The sequence below is a fragment of the Centruroides vittatus genome, unplaced genomic scaffold, assembly GCF_030686945.1.
Source record: "Centruroides vittatus isolate TY-2023 unplaced genomic scaffold, ASM3068694v2 scaffold_769, whole genome shotgun sequence".
Lineage (NCBI taxonomy): Eukaryota > Metazoa > Arthropoda > Arachnida > Scorpiones > Buthidae > Centruroides > Centruroides vittatus.
Genome location: NW_027122717.1, coordinates 1,918,682 through 1,946,457, shown reverse-complemented (window position 1 = coordinate 1,946,457; position 27,776 = coordinate 1,918,682). Strand labels below are relative to the sequence as shown.

The following is a 27,776-nucleotide window of genomic DNA, read 5'->3' as shown; positions in this document are numbered from 1 at the left end:
CAAGAGGTGAAGGATGAAGGACCTCCTTGTATGTTGACCGTCAAATTATAATGGGCAATATGTATAAACTGTCTTTATGGAGGCCTTACTAACGTGAGGCCCTAAGTTGTAGCTTAAATCCGGCTCTGATCTCGAAAAATTGCAGTATTTAGGGGAGAAAGTGATTATAAATCTACAGAGAATTCCTTAACGCCTATTCGTTTTTAAACAACGATAAACCTATTCAAAATCAAAATAAAAACGATTTTAAGTTTATTTTTTGTGTAGCCTTAACCTTATAATTTTCCTTTAATCGTGTATAAAATAAAATTCTCCCGTAATCATATAAGTGTAGATGATATCACCTTTTCAATTTAATAACAGGCTACTACCTTTATAAAGAAAAAAAAAGAGGAAAAGTCTGTCTGATTGTAGGCTTTAGACCAGTTTTTTGTCCATAAATCTTCAGTGAATAACACAAATTCCCTTTTTTTAAAAGCAAATTATACGTGATAAAACAATCATTTGGCTAACTTCTACCCCAATATTTACGCTAAAAATTTTATTATATTAAAATAAATAATCGAATAAATTATTATAAAACTTAATCTTTAAGATTTTTGCTTTAACAAATGCGTTAATTTGAGTACCTCTCCACTAACGTTGTCATTGTGGAGTGTCACAACAACAGCAACTAACTGACCAGTAAATGGTGTCTAGATGGGAAGCTTGCGTGTTTGCGTTTGTACCTCAGCCACCTGAAAAATGTCCAAAGAACTTAGATTAATTTTCCTCCCCCAACACTGATCTAGTACGCTTACATCGCGGTGAACAGACGCTTCAAATCCCACACTTCACTCTTCCACCTCAAGTGTTATTCTGAAATGTGAATGTTAAGTGTTACTATGCTCTTTATTCACCCGTTACTTACAAATGAAATGTTCTTAATTGAGATCGTTACGAAGAAAACTCCTACTTTCTTCTTAATGGTTACATTTTAATGGCATTAAAATGGCGAATTTGTAGATTTTACGTTTTGATATTCTTTGTTTTCTTTGTTAAAGGCGGTTAAATAATGAAAAATTAAGTAAAAAACGGCAAAAATGACTGCGAAACATCACACCTCTTCGATTTTACAAGAGGTTTTTGCTGTCGATGACCGCTGTTTTTGCTCTTTAGTTATCTTTTCTCTTTTGAGAATTGCGATTTCTCGGAAGTTATCGAATCAAATGATTGCCAACACTACTGAAAATTGAACAGTCGGCAATCCTTTAACTACTAATAAAGTAGGGACGTTGGGACCACATGAAATGAACCGCCACACGTTAGAGAAGAGAATCGATTTTAGAAAAACGATCCGCTCGCAGCGATCGTATAGATAAGAAACGGCAAACCTCCCTCAAAAAAATATATTAAAAAACAGCAAACCCCTCTCAAAAATGTATAAAAACGGCAAACCCTCTCCAAAAAATATAAAAGAAACGGCAATTTCCTCAGAAATACAAAAAAACAGCACACCACAGTTTTAAAAACATATAGAGAACAGAAGATCCCTTTCGAAAATATATAAGAAACCACAATCCCACTAAAAATATTTATATAAAAAACGACAAAGATCCTTTAAAAAGTATATTAATAATCCCTTTCAAAAAATGTAAAAAGAAGCGGTAAACCACTCTCAAAAAATATATAAAAATGGCAAATCCCTCTCGAAAAATAAAATAACAAAAAACTACATAAGAAAAAAATACAAGTGCGGTTTGTAAAAACTTTATTACCGAAAAACTTCTTAACAACAATATTTTACATCAATAAATACCACTAATAAAACACACAAAACACAACCACATAATGTACACAGTATGGCTGTAGGCCCCATCTACTATCAAAAAATTCTACACAAGATGGGTGACGCGTCACGAAATCCCTACGTAACACTACAGTCACGTCACGGACACGACAACGGTATCTAGGATGCTAGGCTACAGCGGCAAGGTAAAGGATTTTTTCTTTTTTTTTTTTTTTTTTTTTTTTGAGCATGGCATGAACACATTGACACTATTTATCGGGTAGCGTTTCGGTTTCGGGTTGTTTTTCAAGACCGTTCAACATGTTCTCGATGTTCTTAAGTTCGCTGGACACTGTGGTTGACAGTAAACTCTCCGAGCTATCCCCATCCGAAGCTGGCGATCCTACACACTTGACAATAGGATGTGAGCAGGGATGGACCGGGGGTGATGGAAAACCGAGAGGAAGAGCATAAGGGAAGAAACGCGACTGCTTTAATCTGGACGTTAATAGGGCCCCACTTGTATCCGAAGGTTCTATGTAGTCTGTAGTATGAGCAAGAAATGGATGACTAGATGGAAGTCCTAAATGTGGGTTTAGGAGAAAGTTCTGACTCATGTTGTAGGTGAGCGGTGTGGAATTCGGATTAAAAAACGGCGCCCCCTGCAAGAAGTGACCGTTGTAGAAAGACGGTGGATAGATATACGACTGTCTCATCAAGGGATTCATCAGTTGTAGTTTAGGATCCCTGCTGACTTGAAGAGGTGACTGGGGTTTGTCGGTGGGTTGAGGACTCTGACGAGTCTCCGCGTCTCCTCCGTTATCTGGAAAAAATAAAAATAAATAAAGTTATGCATTATCAGAGGTGGGGTCTTTAATTATCCATACTTCTGATACGATATAATTGCAAAAACCACCTGTTCTATTAGTATTTTCAGCTATATCGACCACAAGATCCAATCTGTCTTCGTCATCACTGTACTCCTTCCTGGGGTCTTGCTTCGTCGATATCTGTTGTTGACTCAACATTTGGCGCCTGAGAATAAATAAACTGACTCTTAAGCACAGAATTAACCCCTTTAGTATTCAACAAAGTATTATGACTAAGCTTAAACAGATGGCAGAAAGCTGTCCTTCCATGTCATTCAACGCCTAGAACGATAGCGTGATTTTGCCAATCTATCGATCATGGCGCAGTTGCCATCTCTGTACTACAAACTTTTCTTTTGACTGATTCTCGGCGTGTATGGAATCTAATTTAGTGCCCTATCAACTCGATTTATTGGACTTTTTTTCCCGAGCACTCTAATAGCTTGAGAGAGGAATGCCACCACCGCAATGTGATTGGTCTCTCTACTGTTTAAGCTGGAGATATATATTTATATATATATGAAGATAGGCGCTTTCAGATTAAAAAGAAGAAGAATTATGTTCTGAAGCGGTTTCTCAAGCCGAAACACGAATTTAATGAAAAGAAACACGAAATAATCCTTGTTTTTCTGTGTATAACCCGCGCTCGAAGTGTAAAATATCAACGGTTTTGATACACAAAATTTAATTAAAAACAGTAAATGGAGCGTGTCGACGGCTTTCTGTTTATATTTTTAACGTTTAAGAAGTGAAATTTTAAAATTTTATCGGGTAAATTCGAGGTTAAAAGTGCAAAAGTGCAACCTAATGATGTTCTGACTTTAAAGTAAGATTTTTTCGGGTCGAGGCAGGTGTTGGTTGTTTATCGTCCAATCTATCGACGTCATCGACTAGGTGATTGGGGTAATAAATAGCAGACGAGCTTCTTTAATACGTTGGTTATCGTCCTGATCGACGACCCTTCGGGGTAAAGAAACATCTTGAAGTAGATTTCAGAAACTGGAAACAAACTCCTCTCCATATAGCGACATTTAACAGCTACTCGGAATAGTAATCTCTCTTTTTTTTAAAAAAAAAAATAAAACAACTTTTCACTGAATGAAAAACAATTTTCTAGTAACGATTGAGAGCTCTCAACTTCACGACTTTGTCCTTAAGAGATGTACAAGTTATCATTAAGGAAACGTCATAAACAGGACATAAAATGTAGATAGGAGCGGTGATCCAGAGCTTGATCTGTTGGGGATGAGGATACTAGATAAGCCCAATATGTGATTAAAATAGGGAAATGGGCTTTAAAGTGAGCCCTTACGAAATGATTCTAGTCTAAAAATATTTTTCTTCTTATTTTTCTTTATAATAATATTATATACAACAACCCGATTCAATTATTATTACGCCAAACTTTCCGCCAGATTATTTATTGGCGATATTAAGGCTAATTTAATAATTAGAAATAAAGCAATTTGACTAGAGGTAAGTGGTTAGGCCGCCATCTAATGATAGATTTAATAATTAAAAAATAATAATTTTTTTCAAATTTAAATTTAAAATATTATTTTTCCTCGTAATTTCGTGTTTAATTGAAGAAATTCGTTGAGAAAATGTGATCGAGAGTGCATTAAACGTGAGAAACTACCATCTAATTCCGTAAATGGCGGAGTAAAGATGAAATTTTTTGTTTCGCGCCGGAAATAACGCTTAGAAGTAATTCTAAACTCTTAAAATTTCATCTTAACACTATTAATTAATTAAATTTTAAGTTTTTAAGCACGAATATCCTTTAAACAAACGATTCAAACCATGAAATCTGCACAACAAAAATGGCGAAGTAAAGATGCTTCGCACTTAAAAGTGAAGTTTAAATCTTATTTAAGAGAATAGTTATCACCTTAATTAATTAAATTCTATGTTGTTAAGCAAAAATAATCTTTAAACCAAAGAAAAACACGATTTTTGAGCTATTCAAAAGCACGAAGTCTGCACAAGAGACTATAAAAAAAATGGCGGAGATGTTTCGCCCCGATTTAAACTCCTATTAAACAGAATATTTACTATCTTAATTAGTTAAATTTAAAGATTTTAAGTAAAGATCTACTCTAAATTAACGTAAAAACGTAATTAATAAATGATGCATCCCGAATTCTTAACAATGAAATCTTCGCCAGGAAAAAAAACGACAAAAATGGCGAAGTAAGGAAGATGAAATCTATTATGTTTCGCACTGGAAATGACAGAAGTTGGCAAACAAATTCATCCCAAAGCTAACCCATTATTTATGCGACATCGAGGTCCACAAATTATTCATCTTTGCAATCAATGGAGCAACTCGTTCGTCGATGTACTTTGTGTAGTTGAGCGCTTCTTCCACCGACACAGACGATCATTTTCCCGCCGAAAACGCAAAAGTATATCTCTCTGATGATCGTTGAATCTTTAATATTTCGATAAATGTATGCGGGGGTTTTGAAAATGAAGTTTATCGATTGTTCAAGCCAGTCGAGAAAACAAACGAGAATCTGAAAACTTTTCCTCTTTACTGTCTGAATTAAATTATCCTTTTTGATAATTTTATGCTGTATATAGATAATTCCTATATGTTAAAATCAAAGAGCAAAGGAAAATCTGTTGTAAAATCCCTCGTTTTAACGAATAAAAAAAAAGGTATTGAGAGCGTATCACATATCTCCATCCCCGCTACTTACAGTCGAAATTAAATTATCTTTTTGTATAATTTTATATTGTATAAGAATAATTTCTGATTTAAAACCAGACAAACATAAAATCGAGTTGCAAAATCCCTCGTTTTAATGGATAAAGAATGAGAGATCGAGAGCTCATCACCCATCTCTACATTAAGTCGATATTACATAATGTTTTTAAATAAAAATCTTAATTTCTCTATTATAATTTAATTCGGCGTTATAACGGGGTGTTTATTATTTATAATTGTCAGAAATTTTGTTTTAATTCCTATATTAAAGCATTAATACTCGTATGTTATAAGTCGATGGTGCACTTCCCCGAAAAATGGACATCAATCTTTGTACGTTTTTGATTAATATTTTCAGGGCCTGAAGGCCTGATAATATATTTAAAAACTCTGTTGATTTTTCCTAAAAATTCATACTACGTTGACATAAATATTGAATGAAGTTTAATTATTTATTTAGATCGTTCCTCTGATACATAAATCTCATTAAAAAAAATCCCGTTCGTATCTAATTTCTCTTACATAAATCGTCGGTGCTTCGATGTAAGAGGTGACGAGTGCTTTATAAGCAAGAAAATTCGCTTTTTTGAAGGGTTTAACCAATTAACTTATAGAAATTTTGCAATTTTTTCCCCATTCCAAATCCATAAAGATAATAAAAATATATTAAATTTATAAAAATTTTACATATTTTTATCACACAAACTCAATTTTTTGACGTCTAATCATACATTCAATGCATCCCGCATCGATGTTTCACTTCATTACAGTCGAACCTCAATATAACGACCTCCTATATAGCGCCACTCTTTCCAAATGTACGATTTTTCATTACAATGTGCATCGCTTTCATCAAATTACGTGACTTCCAAACTCAAATTTCGGCTTATGCCTAAGCCTCATTGTTTTATATAATCTTTATTCTTCGAGGTCTTTCAGTTTAGCGCCATTTTCGATTTAATGCTGACGCTATATCGATGTTTGACTGCATTAAATTTATAAATTTCTGTAAACTTAGGGCGACATTAACAATCGGCCGCAGAATTCAGAATTTTTATAATATTTACATCATAAATTTGAATTAATTAAATTATATAAAATATATTTTTATAATTTAAAACTGCAAAATAAAAATTATTCGTTTATAACGGAAATTGCATTGTTTGACGCGAAAAAAGGGCCTCAAACGCAACTTTTGATAAGCTTCGTAACTCAGAATTGCGAGTTTCTGTAGATAAAATAATTAAAATATAATAAATAAACAAATAATTTAAAATATTTTTAACTTAATTTTTCATTATTAAACAATTATTGATCATTTTCGTTCTAAAAAGTTCCAAATTTAGGCCAAATTAGAGGCCTTAAGCTGTAGTTACTCAGAAAGCTACGGCTTACGACAACTACGTAGTCGATTAATTGGGGCCTTAGTTATGTGCCTACAGTTTAGCTCTAAAGTAAATCTGAGTCCTAAATTTATTCAATTTAAATATAAATTCGGCCCTAAAGAAACGATTTGGCAAGTTTCAGAATGTCGTGTGAGGAATCTTTCTATAATATCTTCATATCCCAGGATTGGACTTAAATTTGTTTTGCCTTTAGCTTGACGTATAACAGACCCTTTCCCCCACTAAATAATGATACGCGTAAAAATGTAAGACCCTTTGCTATAACCTCATAACGCGAAATCCTATACCGAAAATTCTTTAGCTTATGCCCAAATCTTGCCTTGGTTCATCGTTATAGAATACAGTAATTTAAGGGCTTAAGAAAAATGGAAAGTTCAGATTTGGATGCTTCGTCCTCTGTAAACGAAGCTGAACTTAGACTTGTTGTGGCTCTAAACTATAACACATAACGGGCCCTTCCATTAAATAATGATACATGTAAAAATGTGTAGCCAATAGACTCATAATGCGAGGCGCTAAGTCACAGCTTATACTCAAATTCAGCTCTATGTGTATTACAAGGCGCAGTTCTAATTACCATCAAGACTTAGCCGGATTTAAACTAGAGGCCCTTTCTTTTCTGTTAAATAAGCTTAAATTTAAAAGAAGAGATTCTAAACTATAAGAATAAACTTACTTCTTTTCTCTTTTTCCTGCTCCCGTATCTCTGAAACCTTTGGCAAATGGATTATTATCGATTTTTAATTGAGTAATCTACAAAAAAACAAAAAATATATAAATTTTACAAAATAAATTTATATAAAAATGAAGAATAAAGAAATAAATAAATATATATTTTTTACTTTTTCGTTTTGGTAAGCCGTAACTGCTATAAACACTGTTTCTTTAAAGACGTAAGTCCTGAAAGTGCTGTAGGGTAACTTTAAAATATCGTTGGCTCGAACTAGATGAAACCGTGGTTGGTATTTGTGCATCGAATTGAGGATTGTCTGTAAGAAAAACAGCATTTCTTAGAAACAGAATAAAATTCTAAAGATCTAGTATGACTTTTCAACTATTCTTCGAGAAATAAAGCCATACGAATCGTAGAAAAGGTGCCATGCCAATGGAGGATGGAACCTTTCCTACGACTCGTATGGCCAATGAAGGATGTCGTTCTTCTAAGCTAATTAATCTTAGTTCAGGAAGAATTAAACTCTAGCAGGGCCGTCGAAAGGTTGGTATGGAACCCGGGAAAAAAGCGGGCCCTTTTGTTTTTTGAACGAATGAAATACATAGAATGTTTCTTTATTAATAAATACCAGCTTTAAGGATTTTGTTTATTGTTAGTAAAAATAACATTTAATTTATAGGCGTAGAACCACTACGGGCAAAAGTTTCCAACTCTCCCTCGATGGCTCTAAATTTGAGATAAATTAACTGTCCGAAGCTGTAGATATAATATATTAGTCCAGTAGCCAGGGTTGGACTTAGATTTGTTGTGGCCCTAAACTATAATATATAACAGGCCCTTCTCTTCCACCGAGTGATACGTTAAAAATGTGAGAATCTATGGTATAGACTCGTAAATCGAGGCCCTTAGTTTAAGTGCAAATCCGGCTATAACAGTAGCATAACATATCTTCATCTATAATCAGTAGCTGGTCCCTATGGGTTACGAGTCACTCCAGCTTCACTAGTTGGTTGATTCGTAACTATAGCTGCATAAGTTGAATTAAATACCCTTTTCATATACAATTAACTATATGGCGGCCCAAAAAAACAGTTAATCGCATTTTATTTCGTGTGCATTCTAAAATACTTTAAGAAGTTACAATTTAAATCATTGTAATTTACGTATTAAACAAGAATTTTTATAATTTTATAAACTTCTAAGGGATTTTATAGGAAACAAGCTTGTAAAAAGAGATTTGTATTTTTTACAGTTAAAACTTTAAACAACGGCCACCGACGGAAACATAAAAAATGGCCGTTGCTGGTAAGTTATTTTGTATGCGTTTCTGATAAAATGGCCGTCGTTCGGGGGTTATTCTGTATGCATTTCAAAAAGAAACGTTTTTGAAAAGTAACCGCTGTTTAGAGGTGACCGTTATTAGAGGTTCGACTGTATCAGCTTGTCAATCATCATCGATCGCTACATTTTCCTAAGAGTTTACTTATTATTTGTGAATAAATTTATGCGGAATATAATTAACAGTGTCTTAACGATAATTTAAATAAATACTTGAATTAAAACGAAATTATTAAAAATCACAAATGAAGAAAGATTGGATTGTATATTAAATTGGTGGGATAAGGCAACGTAATTTACATACGGATGATCTGCCAAGTGGTGCGCCTCCCGGGAGGCCTTTCTATTGGTCCCCTATTTAGCAGTCAGACGTAAAGAAAATCCGGAAAACACTTGGCCACCCGTTGGTCAGGCGCGAAGTTTTTGAGATTTTATAATTAATGACTCAATTAATCGTACAGAATTCTTTTATAAAATGTTCATATTTTTATCGAAAATGCTAAAATTAAAAGAATTTCATTTCATTGAATATTCAATTCTCCAAAATTCCAACATCTTCGAAGCCGTTTTTCATTAATAATGTTGATATTATGACACACCAAGTCGTATCAGAGCTTTACTCACAATATCAAAGTTTAATACATTTAAATAGCTATTAATTTCATAAAATACACACAATTTCAGATTTTACTTTATAAAATCTAAAATTGACCTTTTGTTATTGAATTAATTCCAATATTTCACCATTCGCGGATCAATTTCGATGCTTTAGTAACATCTATAATCATTGATTGATCAGTGAAATGCCATGTTATTTTATATATAATTACAAATAAAATTACATATATAATATCAAATAAATGCTAATTTTAAACAATGTAACTATAATTAAAGATGTATAAGACCTATAAAATGATTTTTATACCACCAATTTGCAATCTTTATAATGAAAGGGGCATTTTCTCAACCGAGACACTCAGAGGGCCTGATTTGCACATAAGCTAAACAAGTTGGAGCTTGGCCTGGCATTATGAAGTTTATATTATGTTATATTTATTAGTGTGTGTAAACACAGCATTTATATACACTAATAAACATGTATCCTATTATATTTTTAGTGTAAGATAGCAGAGGATGATTGCAATTAAGTCTGGACTTAAACTTATAGCCCTAAACTAAAACATATAACAAGCTCTTCCCCTCTACCAAATACGACTTAACACGAGGTCCTAAGCTGCGGATAGGGCCTCGCGTTAAGTCTATAGCTTAGGGTCTCTCATTTTTTACATACATCATTATCTTGTAGAGGAGAAGGGCCTTTATACGTTATAGTTTAAGGCCACAATTCTAAGTCCACTGACAATTATCCTTGGTATTTTTTTCCTCATATCTAATAAATTTAAGGATTAAAATAATTGTATGCAAATTGAGTGCGTCAACTATGAGAAGTTATATAATAAATCTAGGCCAGATATAAATAGAAATATAATAAAAATAGAGTTTAATAGTATCTTATATATTCAAAATCTGAAAATTAAAATTTAAAATTCTATTATTCTCGATAGGAAAAAAGTTTAAATTTATGGAAGGATCATCTCTCAAGGAATGACGAAAAGATTGTGTATTGAAGAAGTAGAAGGTAAGAGAATGAGAAATAGATGACGTAAAAGATGGATGGAGAAGGCATCGGATGAGACTTCAGACATCTTATTTACATAAATGTCAAGAAGAGGAATTCAAGAAACTACCGATAATTGAATTCTCATAGAGTAGTATCACGTGATTATTTAGCGGGTAAGATTTACTACTGCCACTGCTTTTCACCGTAAACTAAGCATGTGTAGACTTAACAGATTAGGATTAATGATACAGTCACATTTTTGTCTCCCTCCCCTCTGCCTGTAAATGTCATAGGTCAATATTGAGTTCACCATTAGAATGAGAATGTGGTTACACTAATTAAGGAACCGTGTAAGCTTATATTTTTTTCCTTCTATATCTTTCTGTAAGCCTAACCAGGGAGGCCTAGAGGCCCGGGCCAATCCTTATAAATAAATAAATGGAGGAGAAAAATAAATGCAGGAAAAAGATTTGAATGCGAATAACACATTCTAAGAATTTACTTTTCATCCACAGCGTTCCGTAGCGTAACCAGGAAGGGAAGCAGGGGCCTGCAACTTCCTTAACTTTCTAAATAAATATATTAAGAAATGTTAAATAAATATCTACAGTATATTCAATATCTATGAGTTTACTCTTCATCCACAGCGCAAGTGGTACGGGGTGAATGTAAGTTTGTACTGTACGTTCTAATTCGGGCTCCCTTATATCACTACCGATATATTGTTAATAAAACGGTTATATTAAGGCCTTCTTAATTAAACAACTGTATAAATAGTTATAAATTATACCAATTATCAAGCATATAATCCTTACTATTTATCTGAATCACAACATGCCTTTTTAATTGTTTTTTAAGAAAAAATAAGAAAAGAATCTTTACTTTTTCTTCAATTAGTGATATTTCAAAATCGTTCAATTACTTAAGATTTATAGAGAAAGTCAAGAGGATGAATCCCTCTGATAAAATTGCCTAAGAAGTTTGTCAGCCTAAGGCAAAATTCAGTTAAGTGATAGCCTAGACTAAGCTACCCTCAAGCTACATGTCTACTTCTTCCCTTCTATTTTTTCCCCTATTTCTTTTTTTTTTTCTAACTGCAAACAGAAATTTTTGTTTAATATATGGATTAATACTTCATATACAATACTTGAAAGTTTTAAGAGTTCAAAAATATATTAAAATTAAACATTTATAGGTTTATATAACATTATATATATTAAAAAATAAACAATATGTAATAATAATAAATTAAGAAAATAAATCTGTATATAACTAAAACCATATATTTTTGTTTTCTTTTATTTCTATAAATAAGTAATGAGACTACCATAGAGTCAGTCCATTGAGGATTTCTGTCAAATAAGAGATGAAGGCGAATAAAAATTTATATTTTTACTTAAAAATTCTTATTCTTTCACTTTTGTACATTAAAAGTGCCGGCGTAAGCGATGTTTAATAATAAACAAAGTTTTAATAAAACTGTAAGAACCGAATGGATCCATAAAGAAATGAAATTTGTCTTGGCTTGAGGGAGAATGATTCCATTTCGTTTTCGGATATAAAATCAAATCGAATCTTTGAACATTTTTATTATTTTCATTTACAAATTTTATATAAATTATTGTAGAATTTTTTAAAGGATTTAAATGTTTATGTCAAGATAAACTCAAATGCTCTGGGGATCCGGAATCGAATCCTGGAGAGCAACTCCTCAGGAATTTCTCATGGGCGGTCTGCATTGCCTGATTACCCACTAGGCATGTGACTCGCGTGCTTAGTAGGTTTCGGAGGCCCCGAAATTGAAAACAAAAACAAAGAAATTTTACAGTTGTATATTGTATATAATAATTTTAAAATAATTCTATAGGTACGTACATTTAAACGTTATTATTTTATGATGTAAAATTTTATAGAAGGGCCTTCAATCTTTCTTTATCCAGGAGCCCCTTCCATCGGAAATCTGTCCTGGATATATCAGGCCCGTTCCTCGCTACCTAGTCGCCCCCATTGTGGGCCTGGACGAACCCAGGATGGGTATAAAAAAGGCCGGCTTAGTGCTCAGGGCGGAAAGAGTAAAAGAAATCAATAATAAATGAAAATTTATAACTTTTCTTTAACGATTTTTATTTTTAATCTATGGATAATTCATTACAGAATTGATCTAAATTTGGAAAATTTGTTAGTTTTAAACTTAAATAAATTAATTTGAAACAATAAAATTAATTATTTTTTCTATAGGCCTATAAAATTATCGTTTATTAACAAACGAAGGCGTAGGTCATGTTCGCTAAAGTATACACTTTAACGTCATCTCTTCAGTTTTACAAAGAACAAGTTTTAAAAATGACGTGAAAATGACGTAAATGTGTGCACTATTTCGACCAAACGAAGCTTACATTAAGTAAAGCATATATATTCATAAATTCAAATAAAGAAATCCAAAACTAGATCCGAATCCACATTCTTAGATACGATAATTTTACAGCAATAACGTAACCAGAATCGATATTTCGGGGGCCCGAATTAGAACGTCCAAACCTACATTCACCCAATGTGGATGAAGAATAAACTCTTATATATTGTACTGTACAGTACATACGTATGTATAAGTACGTTTGTCGCATTAAAATCTTTTTCCTATACTTATTTGATTTGTTTCTTCTTTATTTATTTATAAAAGGTAGCGTAACCAGGGAGAGGGCCCGGGCCTCCTCCCTAGTTACGCTACTGTTTTACAGAAAGGTGCGATGTTAGTTCTCATAGGAGTAAAGCAATTTTCCTGTCTAACACTCAATTTCTTCCTTCTTAATCACGTAATTTATACTAAATCGATATTTTGGATATTGTTCCTTAATTATTTTATCCATTTATTCTATTATTCTTCAGTTTAATATATAAATTATTATTTAAATTTCCATAATTAAAAAATATATATTTGTTTTAAAATCAAACTTTACAATGTTTCTTCTTACGCGACACATCGATACAAAAGCAGCTTTATTTAGCTATAAACATTCTGTGATCTGACCTATTATATACAACAGGCTCTATATTTTCTATTAAATAATACTAGCTAATACATATTAATTCTTTTTTGTAGACGGAGCGAGGCCCTTCGTGGAATGTAGCCCTAATCCGTAGCTTATTCGGCTTAATTATAAATCCAGCTTTGAATATAAGCTATTAATGTATGGATCATAAGGCCTAACAGTATATTATTATAGAAGGAAAATTTATTATAATTTTTATATTCACCGAATATTAAATTTAAAAAATTTATTCTACAATTTTTAGCCATTTATTTTATAGTGGCTCGTATTTAAAAATGCTTTAAAAAATGTAACTTAATCATATTTTCTACAATTAATGATACTAAAAAACAATTAATCATATTTTCCACAAAAAATATGAATAAAATTTATATATATTTACTGAAAATATGATTAATTGCAAGTTATAATTCGGGTAGAATAAAACTTTTTATCATTCTATAAAAGCTGTGGGAATATTTATTTACATAGAGCGACACGTATTATTTAATGCTTCTCGTCCTTTTCATTAAATATTATTTATTAATAAATTGTTAGTTTACCGAGTTTACTATAATCTATTAATAGGACTTATTATACTGATGTAACGCCCGAGAGATTGAGCTAGTCTATCAGTTTTAAAACTTTCTGGTGCAAAATAAAGTTTTTCATTAAACCAATAGACTAGTCCAATCTCTCCTTTTCGTCAGGGTAATAAGTCATGTTAATAGATTATTGTCACAGTAAACTAATCTTTATAAATCGGTTTAAAATTTTGGTTACACGAAGTTACATGGAAGTAATGAGTAACGTAAAGAAGTTGCGGTTCCTTAGTCATAATAATCTTTGGGTAAAAAGCAAAATAAGGAGTTGCATAAAGAATTTGAGGCTTTTTCGTTAAAACTTTGATCTAAAGTTTCGAGGAAGTTGCGTAAGAATCCGCATAATTTTAAGCATTGAGTAAGAATCAGCATATTTAATTACTAGTATTTAAACTTGTATAAGATTTCTTACATAACATATTACTCTTTAGAATTATGTAAAGAAAAAATGGCTGTAATCTTCATGCTTCGTAGATTATTACACAGTCTTTTTATTATTATTATTTACTAAATAAAGCAGAGCGCGAATATTTTACTCTGTTAAAGAAAATAAAGAAAGAAAAATGGTAAAGAAAAAAAACGTTTATTTTTAATGAAAAAACTCAATCGGGCATTACTGAAGAGGGAAGCAAATCATTCTACAGCTTCAATAACTCCAACTAATTCGTGACGTTGTGTGGTCCATTCAGCGACGAATGAAAACGGCCGCAATCTCCGCCCACCAGGGGGCGGCCTGCGTCGTCATCATCATCCTTGTTTATGCTCTCATCATACATTGAAATTTTCGATGGGATTTTATTCATTTACTTATTTTCTTCCTCGAATTCAAAACCAAGTTCAGTTTAATTTCACGCAGAATTAAGAATATAAATTCAAAAAATATATTAATATACGATAAATGTTTTTTTTTTTTAATTTAAGGGGGGAGTCTTTAAATAATTGATGTAAGCAAAACAGACAAATGGCAGTTTCAAAACTGTAGAAATTTTTAGAAAATTTAATTACGAATTTGCTAATTCTTGTTTCTTTCAAAGTTAAGATAGTAATTGAACATAAAAAACAAATTTATCGTTAAAAACGCCGAAAATTTTAAGCAAAAGCTTCTTGTTAGAAACACGGGGAATTAATGTTGTCGATTATTACAGATTTTCGGTTTGTTTCGAACTTTAATTGTAATTATATTCAATTTTCACATCCAAATGAATAAATTCCTCATTAGAAAACAATTAATTTAGTATATTACACAATTATACACAAACCTTCTATTGTGTATACTTGTGTTTACACAATTAAATAACAGGGCCACTTGTTAGTTAAACTCTAAAATTACAATACATTGTAAATACTTGTATTTAAACTCTATATACTACGTAAAGAATTTAAGTCGAAAGTATATACAAAGTATGCCTAACACAGTATAGCATATATATAATTTAAAGTTTACAAGGTAATACTTAATGGCAAACAAGAATCCAGTTAACAATGACCCCGAATAAATTCGAAAATTATTAGAAGGCAAAATTCTCCATAGAAAAGACCCACGCTTAGTGCTTACATAGATGTGAAGAATGGATAACTTAATATTACTACTATTTATAAATCAAAGCAAGATTAGCTCGAATAATATGAAACTAGAATGATTTCTGTACGTGTTACTATTATTCATTCATCTTTGTTAAAAATATATATAATGGATGAGACTATTAAGTTATAACTTAACAGTTTCATCCACATTGATAAATTGGAAACGTTATCCGTTCTCGGTTTGTGATTATCCTACAAATTTCCCTCCATTTTAATTCGAATCATAAGTAAATTACATTTAGAACTAATTTAAAAAGTTCAGCGATAACTTTCGGGAATTTTCATTCAAACTAAATGAGAATTTCAGTCAACATTTTTAACTTATTTCTTGTTTATTTAAATTTCGTTTTCTATATTAATTAAAAAATTAATTTTATATTCATTGGTTCACTTTGATTTTTTTTAAAAAAGTGGTTTGTTTAACTTCAATCAAATGTAAACGTAATGAAATTTTATCTAAATTAATTCTACCTATTTTGATTATTTTATAAAATTTATTTATATTCATAAAATATAATCCATATTAAACTATGATTCTGATATGTCATTTTGCATTGCTAAATGCCAGAAGACTTTCAGAATTTGTTAATCGATTTTTAAACTAATATTTATTATTTATTTATGTAAAACGAATGTGATAAATATTAGAAAATACGTTTACTTAATCCATTTAAATTCTGATCATAAAGTCATTTATTCATTGGTAAGTGATTAAGTCTATTAAATTACTGACGTTAATTTTCTTGTCAGACTATCGCTTTATTCCTGAGATTCTATTCCGTTTATAAGTAATATAAAATTCAATATAGGCCTATTATACGTGTTATATACCTATATATTCCCATTTCAACGCGAATACCTTAATAATAATCATTTAATTCTAGGCCTTTAGCAAAATTCACGAGACAATAGGCCTGATATATTTTACTACGAAGCTTAGATTTAACAAATTAAACATTCTATTGTGAATAATATGAAATTATTTTAAAAACTTATTGATAATTTAGATATTTTTAATATAAATATTTAAATAATTTAATATTTTTTCCTGATTTTTAGTAAAAAATAAGAGTAAATAATCTATAAAAAACATCCATATTTATTAAATTATACGTAAGCTTTAAGTTATTAATAATATGTATGCGCTTGTAAACTGTATACCGTTAGGTTGATTTTTATGTTTATAGAATTTAATTTGATTTGATTACGAAAATCTTAATTAAATTTTAAAATTTATTTCTTAATTTAGTTAAAATATTTTAAAGTTTAAATTTATTAATCATATTTGAGAAAAACAGCAGATTTCAAAACAAGTAAATCATTTATAAGTAACATCTAATGCGAATATTATAATTTAAAGAATAAAAATACTTATTTTAATAGTCATTTTATAATAATTTAATCATAATTATTGTGTTAATCGAGCTTAAATAAAGCTATACGCCTATTTCTTAGGAACAAATTTCAACATTTTTATGGGAAAAAATGATATGTTTATATTTTAGAATTTAAAATTTATTAATCCTTCATCTGAGCCTATATTTTCTACATAAAGGTTTACTATTTGTATTCTTGGAGCTTTATGGATCTATATTTTTATTATTAAGAGATACATTGCACTATATAAACAAGTTTCCTGTATTTGCCTATCCATCCATATAAAACCTTCATACTAGACTCAAGAATGATCATATCTAGATTCTCGTTTTTATAAATTAATTTAATAAATATTTATAATACAAATATTGATTCTATGTTAAACTTTTGTTGATTATATTTGAAAAAAAAATCGCTTGTTTTCTGATGAAAATTTTATTAAATTTCTTTGAATGAATATTAAATTTAATAAACTGTATATTAAAATATTATATTATTCGATTTAAATTTTTAAATTATTATAATATAATTAATTAGATTAAAGTAAAATATAATTTCCTTAATTTGCTTTTAAAAGCTGATGTCATTTAAATTATGTAAGAAATAAAAGTCAAAGAAAGGGAAAAAAAGAAATTTGTTTACTTTCTAAAGTTATGGAGAAACTTTTCAATTCGCGAAAAGTTAGTTTTTAACAAACATTGGTTTTTGTTGTTTCTGTTTTCTTTGTTCTTTTTTCTTCTTCGGCAGTTTGTAATCCACTGTTTAGACGGGGAAAGACATCAATATTTCAAGAACTAATCACCCAGCAGAAGATCAACAGATGGACAAGCAGTGGGTCTAACTTCCTGAATTGCCTTAGGCAGAAAAGCCCTTGGATGCGGTTTGCTAGGTCCATTCTGTTCACAAACGGTCAAAAAAGTTAACCCGGGTGACTTATCTGAATTATCTCATAAAGGTTTAGGTAACAACTCCAAGTAATGATAGGTAAGCTTAAACACTATTCATATCTTTAATGGCTCTGTCCGTTACCTAGAAGGATCTTTTTTTTCCCCCCTCTCTCTTCATTTCTTTCTACTCCTTTTCAAGGTTTTACGTTTTGATCGGACAATATTATAAATTAATTTGTATCCTTTTAAAATTTTATAATTAAATTACTTTTGTTTCCATTGTATTTATTATTAAAGTTACAATATCCGCACGATTGTAGCTTTTAAGATTTAAATCTGTATAAATCTTGAAAGAAAAATCTATATATTTTTCCCATTTAGAAACGATTCTTTCCGAGAGAGTAAGTAGCTAACAAACAATAATAGGCCTATATTTTTAACATTAAGGAGAAAAATGTAATCATGTTGACAATAAAAGGAATAATAGATTTTTATAATTATAGTCCCACCGTCGCAAATATACTTATAAATGAATATAATCGAAGGGAAAATGATCAAAATTTATTTTATCGATAGAGACAATAACTATAATAGTTATCTATGATAAATAATTGCACTTGAAGGAAATTTTTTCATGCTAATGAGATGAAAACAATTCATTTCTATTGAAATAATTCAAAATAATGATAGAAATGAATGGGATTTTTTTCTTTTTTCTAGATAATGAAGTAGTAATCCTAACTTGAAAGGATTTTTTTCTTACTTTTTTTCATAAATTTTTACTCTAAAAATTACATCGGAAGCAGACAAAAGATAAGAAAATAAATTTTAAAAATATCAAAGTTTCGTAATTATGAAAAATTGCTTTATAAAACATTTAACTCCACGTGAAAATGTTGTTAAAATAAATCCACAATCTTTGACTAATGTCTACGATTTATGCCACGTAATATAGGATGAGGCCTACAGTGTACTTTCCTATCTTACAAAGTGTAGAATTTATATATCACAACAATAATTTTTCTATTGGCGAAAGTAAACTGCACAGGTTATGTTCTTCTACAACTCAGTTTTCATTATCGCATTTTTTAAAGATTAATATATATTTATTTATAACTTAAATTTTACAAATGAGTATGCATAAGATAGGATATTTTATATTCCATGCAGTTTCATTGGTTCGTGTACTTGTACTGTACAGTGCATTGTTGACTGTCGTCATGGAAAGAGATTAATGTACTAATAAGTATGCAAAAAAGAAAAAAATATATACAAAATCTTTTTAATATTTTGTGAGAGTACATTAATATTAATTACATTTTGTAATAAATAATTTAATTAAATTAATGAGAATTATTTTTAATTAAATATACGTTCTATATTTGTTTAAAAGAGAAAAAGCTACGACATTCCTTTAGATGAACTTTACACATTCATTTCTCGTGTTTCCAGTACACTTTATAAGGAACTATTTTAGTAAAGCTTTTAAGAAATAAAGTAATTGAATAAAACAATAATATAGTTTACTATAATTAACTGACTTTTTGGATAAACTTCGCATTTGTACTTGTAAAATTTCCCTAAACTTTATTTAGGGAAATTTTATAAATTCAAAATCAGATAGCAAAAAGTCTATATTTCTTTAAAATAGTATTTAAAATTCTCTGAATAGATTACACACATTTTAAATTCAATCCAAATTCACAGTAATATCTACTTAGCTATTCTCTGTACATTAACTATTCTTTGAATGCAGATAACCTATTTACGAGATACTCGGAATAATAAGAAAAAAGACCATTACTTTAAAAAAATAATTAAGAAAATTTATGTATTTTTTTAAAAATAAGATTATTTTTAAGATGTGGGTTATGTCCTTAACCTAATAAGGATGATCATCTGTTTGTTATAAAGTTGACTAAGAATTTCTGTAGGAATCGGGCAACAATTTATAAATGTAAATATGTATAAATATAAATAAACTTTCAAAATTTATTTTAAAATTAAATATTTGCTCGATATTTTATAATGTTTTGACCGCTTATAATTTCACTTCTTAAAGCTTGGCTGGAATAATAAAAATTGGATTATTGAACAATATTGAGTTCTATTCGATTAGATTTTGCTCATCTTTTCTGAATATTAACTAACAATTTATGTTTTGAGCATTGTTTTTTTAACTAAAAAACAAAAACAAAAAAAAAAAGCTTTTGTTCGTCCGTCCGTCTGCATGTTTAAGCAATATTTTTAGTAACTACAAATGTTAAGTTAGCGGAAAAGGCACCCACAACACTGAACTTCACTTATACTAAAAATTTCTCTAATTGCATGTTATATGATAAAACTTTTCTATATTTTTTACGATGTTTTTTCTCAATTTATTCGCAAATGATCGCATTTTTGCTATGTTTAATAATTTTTATCTTTCATTTAACAAACTGTTGATAGCATTAATAATCAAACTAAATAGTTTAGATTAGGGTTTCTCAAACGGGATCCCGGGATCCCGGTTGTTTTTTTAACCCGGAAAATCCCGCAAATTTCTTAAAAATTCACTTTTTTCCTATTTTTGTTAAAGTTCAGGAAATTTTGAAAATAGAAAGCATAATTAACTCATAAACTGTCAAAATAAATTTGTTTTTATTAATTTTAAACCTACTTATTAGTTTGTTTTTTTTTTTAATTTTTGCTCGTTATGGCATGTTATAAATGGTCAATAATCAATGCGTAGCTTATTTGTGGCAGGACTCTGAAAATTCTTTACTTGTAATATCCGGAATAATTGTGCTTACGCTGTTTTAGTTTTTAATCATGCCCAGTAGCTTCAATAACTGCGTAACGCCAGGTTGTGCAAATTGGGCAAGGATACAAACGAGTACGAAGTCTGCAAGTACGAAGTTTTTCTTCATAAACCTAATTATTAAGGACAAACGAACTGTCGAATTATCGGGCTAAAAACTTAATACCGCTATTAAAGTAGCCAAAGTAGACAAATCAAGAATACTAGAGAGCAAAAGAAGTACTACAATCTCGAAAACGAACTAGAAATCCTCCAGGCTACAGGTGAAAAAACATATAACATCTGTTTTCTCTTAAATGCATTAAACACGATTCCAATCACATGAATTGAATTGGAAAGGGCATTCTTGGTAGCAGGCTTTTCATTAGTTAAATAAGAACCAGATCGAGTGATCGGAGTATCGACCATCTTTGCTTTTTAATATCTTATTATAAAATTTTCCAATAATATTTTGTATTATGTTTTATTTAAAAACGTAAATTACTTTTTAAGTTAGAAAGTTGATCTAAGTTCTTTTTTTTTTAAATTTTCAACTCAATTCAAAGCATTTTTTCGTTGTTGTTGTCGTTGTATGCAGTTTCCAGCAAACTTTAATAAATTTTTTCTATTAGTGAACATTACGTAATTCAAAAATAATTTTTAACATGTATCTGTATCTTACACAGCATTATTAATATGATTTTGGAGGTTGCAAACGTATTAAATTCTTTAAAAAATGAAAAGTAATAATAATTTAAGATATTTTGTATATCTTAAAAATAATTACTTCTATCCCGGGAAACAATTCACTTTTATCCCGGAATCCCGGGACAAGCAAAAGACCGGGAAACGAGAAATCCAAGTTTAGATATCGAGGGCCTTCTGGGGAAAAATTTAGAAAATAATCAGAAATTTTTAATCAAATATAAGGAATATCTATCATGTTGAAAAACAAGCAGATAGAATTATTTAGGCTATATTTAACAGTAATTATAATAACAACGAAGTAATCTATTGCTTACAAGATAGTTACTAAAGTATTAAGTTTACAAATCAATAGAAATTTATGTAAAAAAATCCAATATTCCTATATTAATAAATGACGAATTCGGCCTATCGCAGTACAAAGTTTTGAACTTTAAGCGTGTTTAATATAATCGGAAATAAATTTTAGATTATATAATTATAAGTCATTTTAATCATTATTATATTATCGTCGAAGGTGGCAATGTAATACGAGGGCAAACCTGTAAAATTTCAAATTTATATAGAAACAGTCCATATATAAAATTGAAAATATGTGTTGGGTTTTTCCGTAATTCACAAAAATCCATTTTCCTTCGAGCATTTTGGTCTTTTTCTTTTTATTATTATTATATTTTCCTTTTAAAATTTTCAAAGATCAATACTGTTATTCAGATTTTGTCAAATTTGTCTATACATAGATACTTTATAGTTCAATTAAACGTAGTAAATTTACCCAGAAAGATTCTTTCTATTCTCTTCGTATTTACATAGGCCTACGTAGATTTAGCGCTCGTTGTTTAATTTAGAATTAAAACATATCAGATCAAATTATATTTTGTTCTATTTTTAATCTTATTACACATAGATTTACGAGAATTCACAACGCATCGTTGAACAGATGACGAGAGATCCAACTTTAAAGTACCAAAAGAAAATGCTCGAAGCGTGACGGATCACCAATAAATTCCAACTATTAAGCGCTATATTATGTATTATCAGACCTCAAATGATTAATGTTAACGTTTCTACTGATGTATCCAGTGTTATTTTTCAATAATGATGCTTTTTAAGTTCCTAAAAAAAGAAATTTTCTTTTAATTTTTTAATGTTGAAATTCCGAAATTTCTCAAGTTCAACATACACGTAACGGTTGGAAACGGTTTTAAAAATCCTTAACGAAAGAACGAAAGGGTATTTATAAAAACTATTTAATTAAACGATAGAAAACCTCATCTTTTTAAAGTACTTTCGGATTTTGCTTCTTAATGATGAGGCATTCAATTAAAATTTTATATGGTAGCGATATCTTTTTCTCTTTATAATGGCTTCGTTTCTTTATTAATTCAATTATCGTTACTATTTATTTATAAGATTCGTATACATTAGCCGAAAATCATTAAGGCAAACGTTATATAAATAAATTACGTGGATTATTTTTCGAACTAAATCCACAAAAAAAGTCTTTAATGGCAAATCTCAAATTTAAATCGGACTGATTTTTACAAGATTACTTTTAAACATTCCTATTAATATTACAATTAATTAAAATTAACTCTTATATGCTTATAACTCTGGCTTAATACTCAATAAATATGTTTAATTGTCATCATTTTTAATTAATTAATTTATTTTCTTGAATAAAAGTCCTAAATAGTTTAATCTCATTTCGTTTTTCTAACAGATTTATCGATATTTCAAATAGGATTTCGTTATATACCAGTTACAGGCCAAACTATTTTATATTAAATCTAATTTAATTAGTACAGACATTAATATCATATACGCAAGCCTTTATAACAAATCCATATTCACACACCCATCCTTCGATATAAGATTTTAAAACACGTTCGATATAAAATAGAATAAACTATTTTTAAGCTAATAATATTAAAAATCATAGGACTTATTCGAGGGATTTTAGATCTTTCCACATTAATTTTCAGCTTCCTTAAGTGTTAGAAAATTCTTTTAACTATAATATTCTTATTATGTTGTAAATTAGATGCTAGATCTTTAATCTTAAAACTTATAACCATTTAAATAAGCTTACTACTTCTAAATAACTCAATTTTTAACACTGCCTACCATATTAAAAATTAATATAGTCTCTACGGGATAAAATAACGGATGGATGATGATAACGTAGAGACATATTAATTTGTGTGAACGTACTCATTTTACTAAAAATACAGACTTATGCAGAATAAATTATCAGTTTTTTGAACTTAAAAAAAAGTAATTTAAATGCTGTTATTTATCCTCTATAAATTGTTAATCGTACAAAACTTATTAGTATCTTCACCGACTACATAATTCCACCCTTAAAAACGAATACGATATTATTAAATTTTTTGCTATTGTTTATACTGTCAATCATTATTTTCATTAATATTCGTTAAAATAAATTATTCAAGTGCGACTATTAAAATATTTTCCCAGCATTTTAATAAGCCTGACTAGTCAATTTAAGTTTCACATACTTGAACTGTAAGCTAGTTTAGTCCGTTTTTATAAGATTTCAAGCGTAATTAAGCATGCGATTTAGCTAGTTTAAAGCTTGTAATAGTGAAAATTAGATAGTAAGTTTGGTAATAAAGCAAGGATAATTCGGAACCATTGACCATTTCCAGTTTTACTTAAGCCATAAAAATGGCAAGAAAATTCGACGTTTTTTACATAAAATTTAAAAAGAAGAAAAATAGAATAAATTTTTAAAAAATTCTAACATTTAGGCGTATTTTACTTAAATTTTTCTTGGATAAAAATAGAATGCAAATGGTCTTTTTTATGAACGTGTAGGATATTATTTTGTTTCTGTGACACAGCTAACGTGTCTGACATGCTGAACAATTCTATCAATAGCAAACAGTTAATTCGGAATTTCTACATTCTTTTTTATACGTTTCCTTTATGCTTTATCCTTTAATCAATATAGACCTAGACATATAGATCCTACTCACGACAAAGAAGGGAAATTGAATAAGCTTGTTTAGATATACAAGATTTAAAATAATTCTCGAGACAGATTGTCGTTATAACATCTAAAGGACTACTGAGAACTTCAGAAAAAGACTTTGTACTTTGAGGCCTTTTATCTTCGAATTCATAAGAAAAAGTATAAAGGGCAGGGGTTTGTAATAAGGCCTCATAAGGCTCCGATACATAAATACATTACAGACCCTTTGAGCTTTAAATTTTGATTTAAATGGCACCCCTTTTGCATGGCCTACTTTAAAGATTAACGGTTTTTTTTTTCTTTTTAAACAGGTAAAACAAATACTACATAGGCCTACCTCATAATTAATATCCTCTCCAGTTATTAACCACCAAGTATTTCGCTTTTACGAGCCAAAATATAATTGTCACGTTAATAAAAAAAAGATTAGCCAATTTGTAGATTAGCTTTCTATCCTGGGAACGATTAGAATTAGCTATCACAATTAGCTGTTAGGCCTTTTCGCCAGCAAACGCTCTCGTTCAAATTACCAAATTACAATTAAGGGAGGAGATTGATGATGCCACAATTAAAATCATTTTCGTTTTGTTTATTGTTAGGGAATTTAATATATATTTTTCCCTTTTTTTTTACAGATGAGAATATTATTCGATTATGTTGCTGTCTGAAGGGCGCGTGGGAAGTGGCAGACGGTAATGCCACAGAACAAATTGCATTCCAGGCGATTTGTGGAAAAGAAAATCAGAGACTAGGACTAGTTTTGAGCTTCATCCAATAGTTTGACTCCGATCTTTATTTTTAATACTTCAATAGCTCCTTTACGTTAGACCGGTGAAATTTTCCCCGGTCCAAAAAGTTGTCTTAACATAGAAATACGCCCGAATTGCCGAGAACAGAGTAGGAATTTAAGGTCTAAATTATGCTAATTAAATATTCAAAGAATGTACTTACAAATCCATGTTTGTCCGATATGTTGTTGGTTAGTTTGAGTTTGTGAAAGGACACCATTTTCTGCATCCACTGCTCTCCTGTACCGGGCGAGTCGGGATGGATGTACATCCTCTTGGGCATCTCGGGATCAGCCTTACCCGCCACAACCCACCGACTATTGTGGAATTTGTAACGGCAGTCGTCGGCCGCAACGATGTCCATCAACAGAATGTACTTGGCCTTCTTATCCAGTCCAGACACGCGGACCTTGAAAGCTGGAAACATTCTCCTGAAAATAGAAATTGTCGATCACAAATTAACGCTCGGGTACCATCGATAAGAAAAGGCCAAAGGTCGGAGTGCGATCGGACTGCACGAAACGAGTTTAGTATGTTAGGCGCAATCGAAATTTCGAAGCACGGACCCACTCCACCCACGGCCAACGCCCTCCCGGCGGCGACGACCGAAAGATGGAAATTACGAAAAAATCGCACTCACCTTCCGGATTTCGTAATGACCATTTCTGTTCCGAAAGAATGAAATTGCTGCCAGAGTTCCTTAGATTCTAAAGTCACTTTAGGATCGTCCTGGACGCCGTCTTCTTCCGGTTCCAGCGTCCTGAGAGTTCTGTAGGGAGACTGGTGGGCTACGATGTCTTCGGGCGCGATGTGTGTGGATCCGGGTAGAGGTGGCGGAAGTTTGGGAAACAACGAAGGATATCCCCTAGGCACGGGGTTGAAAGTAGGCGCAAGATACTGCGACTGCGTCAGTAGGGAGCTGACACTGAAATCGGCCGGTCGAGAGGGAGTCAGAAGGAATGGGTGATAAGCCATCACCGGTCCGAAGTCCGCAGGTTCGAATCTCATCGAGGCCAATTCGCCCTGGCCTCACTTTCCGGGACAGAGGTGAGGTGGGATGAGGACTCCCCGTCCGACACTGGCGTCTCCCGTCGTGTGAATCTAGGCGCTGTGTCGCTGTCGCTTTGACACTCGCTGCACTGTTGATTGCTATTTGCTCGGCTCCAGCCAATCAGACGAGTTGAGCTCCCGACACGCTAAGTAATGCTTCGGCGCTTCGCGTCTCACATAGCGATCGGCCATCCATCTCACCTCGCCTCGCTTACCTTCGAATCGGTCGGGACGCAATCTGCCACTTCCATAATCGAAGGTGGGCGACGATTACCCGGGCCGAGAGTGCTTCTACACGTCGCTCGCCCCGTGGCTGGCCTGTAACGTCCGACAGGCGCCATTGAAATTGCGAGTGTCTACACATTCCTCCCTCTTTGACGTTTTTGCCAACTCCCGTTTGGATAAATTATCCTTGCTCCGGCAAACTCGTTACCGTCCCGACCTAATTGTCTGCCACTCGCTCTATAAATATGTGCTTAACCATTAGAATAATCCCGAACGCCTTCTTATCTTTCCCAATGTTTGATATTTAATTATCATATAACTATATCGTGACTCGTCTACGACTATCCGGCTTTTTTCCCTTCTTTTTCTTCCTTCGTGAAATATTTTCTAATTTCTTCATATTCGTCGCTCGAAAACCTGTCGGGCCGTACATTTTTTAAGTAACTCATCACGATTTTTGTATTCGATTTGAATAAATCACACCGAAAATTTTGTACTGGAAGCCAACTTTCTTTTCCTTTCAATAAACTGGATATAACGAAAATCTTAGACGATTTTCCCATTTGATAAAGTGTGTTCAGAAGCTGGGCAAATTGCAAAACCGCTGAAATTTAGACCCGGCAATTAGCCCCGGAGCGCAAACACGTAAACATCTAGAGCATTCTTTAATGCTTTGCTTACGAAAACAAAAGGAATTTTAAAAGATATCGAGCGGAAATAATTGAATTTCTCTCGGAAAAAAACCTAAACGGTTCCTCTTCCCTTATCGAAAACTATTTATTTAGGGCAATTTATAACACGACAAGAAACAATCTCATAGTATTGCCTTTTTGATATCAATTTAATATCATAAGAACATTGCCTTTTAAGTAGAACGAAACCCTTATCTGTTGTATCCTTACGTTCTTTTCGTCGAAGCATCTATCTTGATGGAAGATATATTTCGGATAATTGAGCTTAATTGATTGATTACCGTGCATAAATTTGATTGCCATCGATAAAGATTCGATGCTAAAGGTAATTCTAAAAATGCCTTTCAACCAAGTGTTTAAAAATATGAGAGATAATTAAGATGGAAGTATTATTGACGGAAACATTTCCTCATTAAATCTACTTTTTTCCTCTCTTTTTAAACACTAACATGAAGCTGTTTATCTCATTAATTTTTAAAATATACCGCGGAGTGTGCCGAGATTGATAAAATCTTTATTGCGTTAACTTTAAAAAAATTGCTGGTTTTATGTGGTTTATAAACGTTACAAGAGATGGGTTGGTCCAACTTTTAGAATAGTCTAAATATATTAACATTTATATTACTAAATGGCCTATTATATTATGTTACTCCACATATAATTTTATATATT

The 27,776-nt window shown here is 31.0% G+C and overlaps 1 protein-coding gene across 1 annotated transcript; it reads right to left on the bottom strand.

Annotated features, from left to right (window-relative positions):
- Window positions 1–1,733: 1,733 nt before the first annotated feature.
- LOC136989923 (T-box transcription factor TBX3-like) lies at window positions 1,734–27,344 on the bottom strand. The gene is made up of 6 exons (XM_067288227.1): window positions 25,778–27,344; window positions 25,301–25,568; window positions 7,599–7,745; window positions 7,433–7,509; window positions 2,685–2,803; window positions 1,734–2,591 (listed from the first exon to the last, which is right to left on the bottom strand). The coding sequence occupies exons 1-6, from the start codon at window positions 26,143–26,145 to the stop codon at window positions 2,038–2,040; spliced, it is 1,533 nt and encodes a 510-aa protein (XP_067144328.1). The 5' UTR covers window positions 26,146–27,344; the 3' UTR covers window positions 1,734–2,037.
- Window positions 27,345–27,776: the final 432 nt, after the last annotated feature.

Bases quoted from the DNA above. Each gene is read 5' to 3' on its own strand.
- LOC136989923 (XM_067288227.1), bottom strand. From the start codon at position 26,145: ATGAGATTCGAACCTGCGGACTTCGGACCGGTGATGGCTTATCACCCA. The intron at 25,569-25,777 runs GTGAGTGCGATT...TTCTATTTTCAG, and splicing joins GTCATTACGAAATCCGGAAG to GAGAATGTTTCCAGCTTTCA. The intron at 7,746-25,300 runs GTAAGTACATTC...TTTTTCTTACAG, and splicing joins TATCGGACAAACATGGATTT to ACAATCCTCAATTCGATGCA.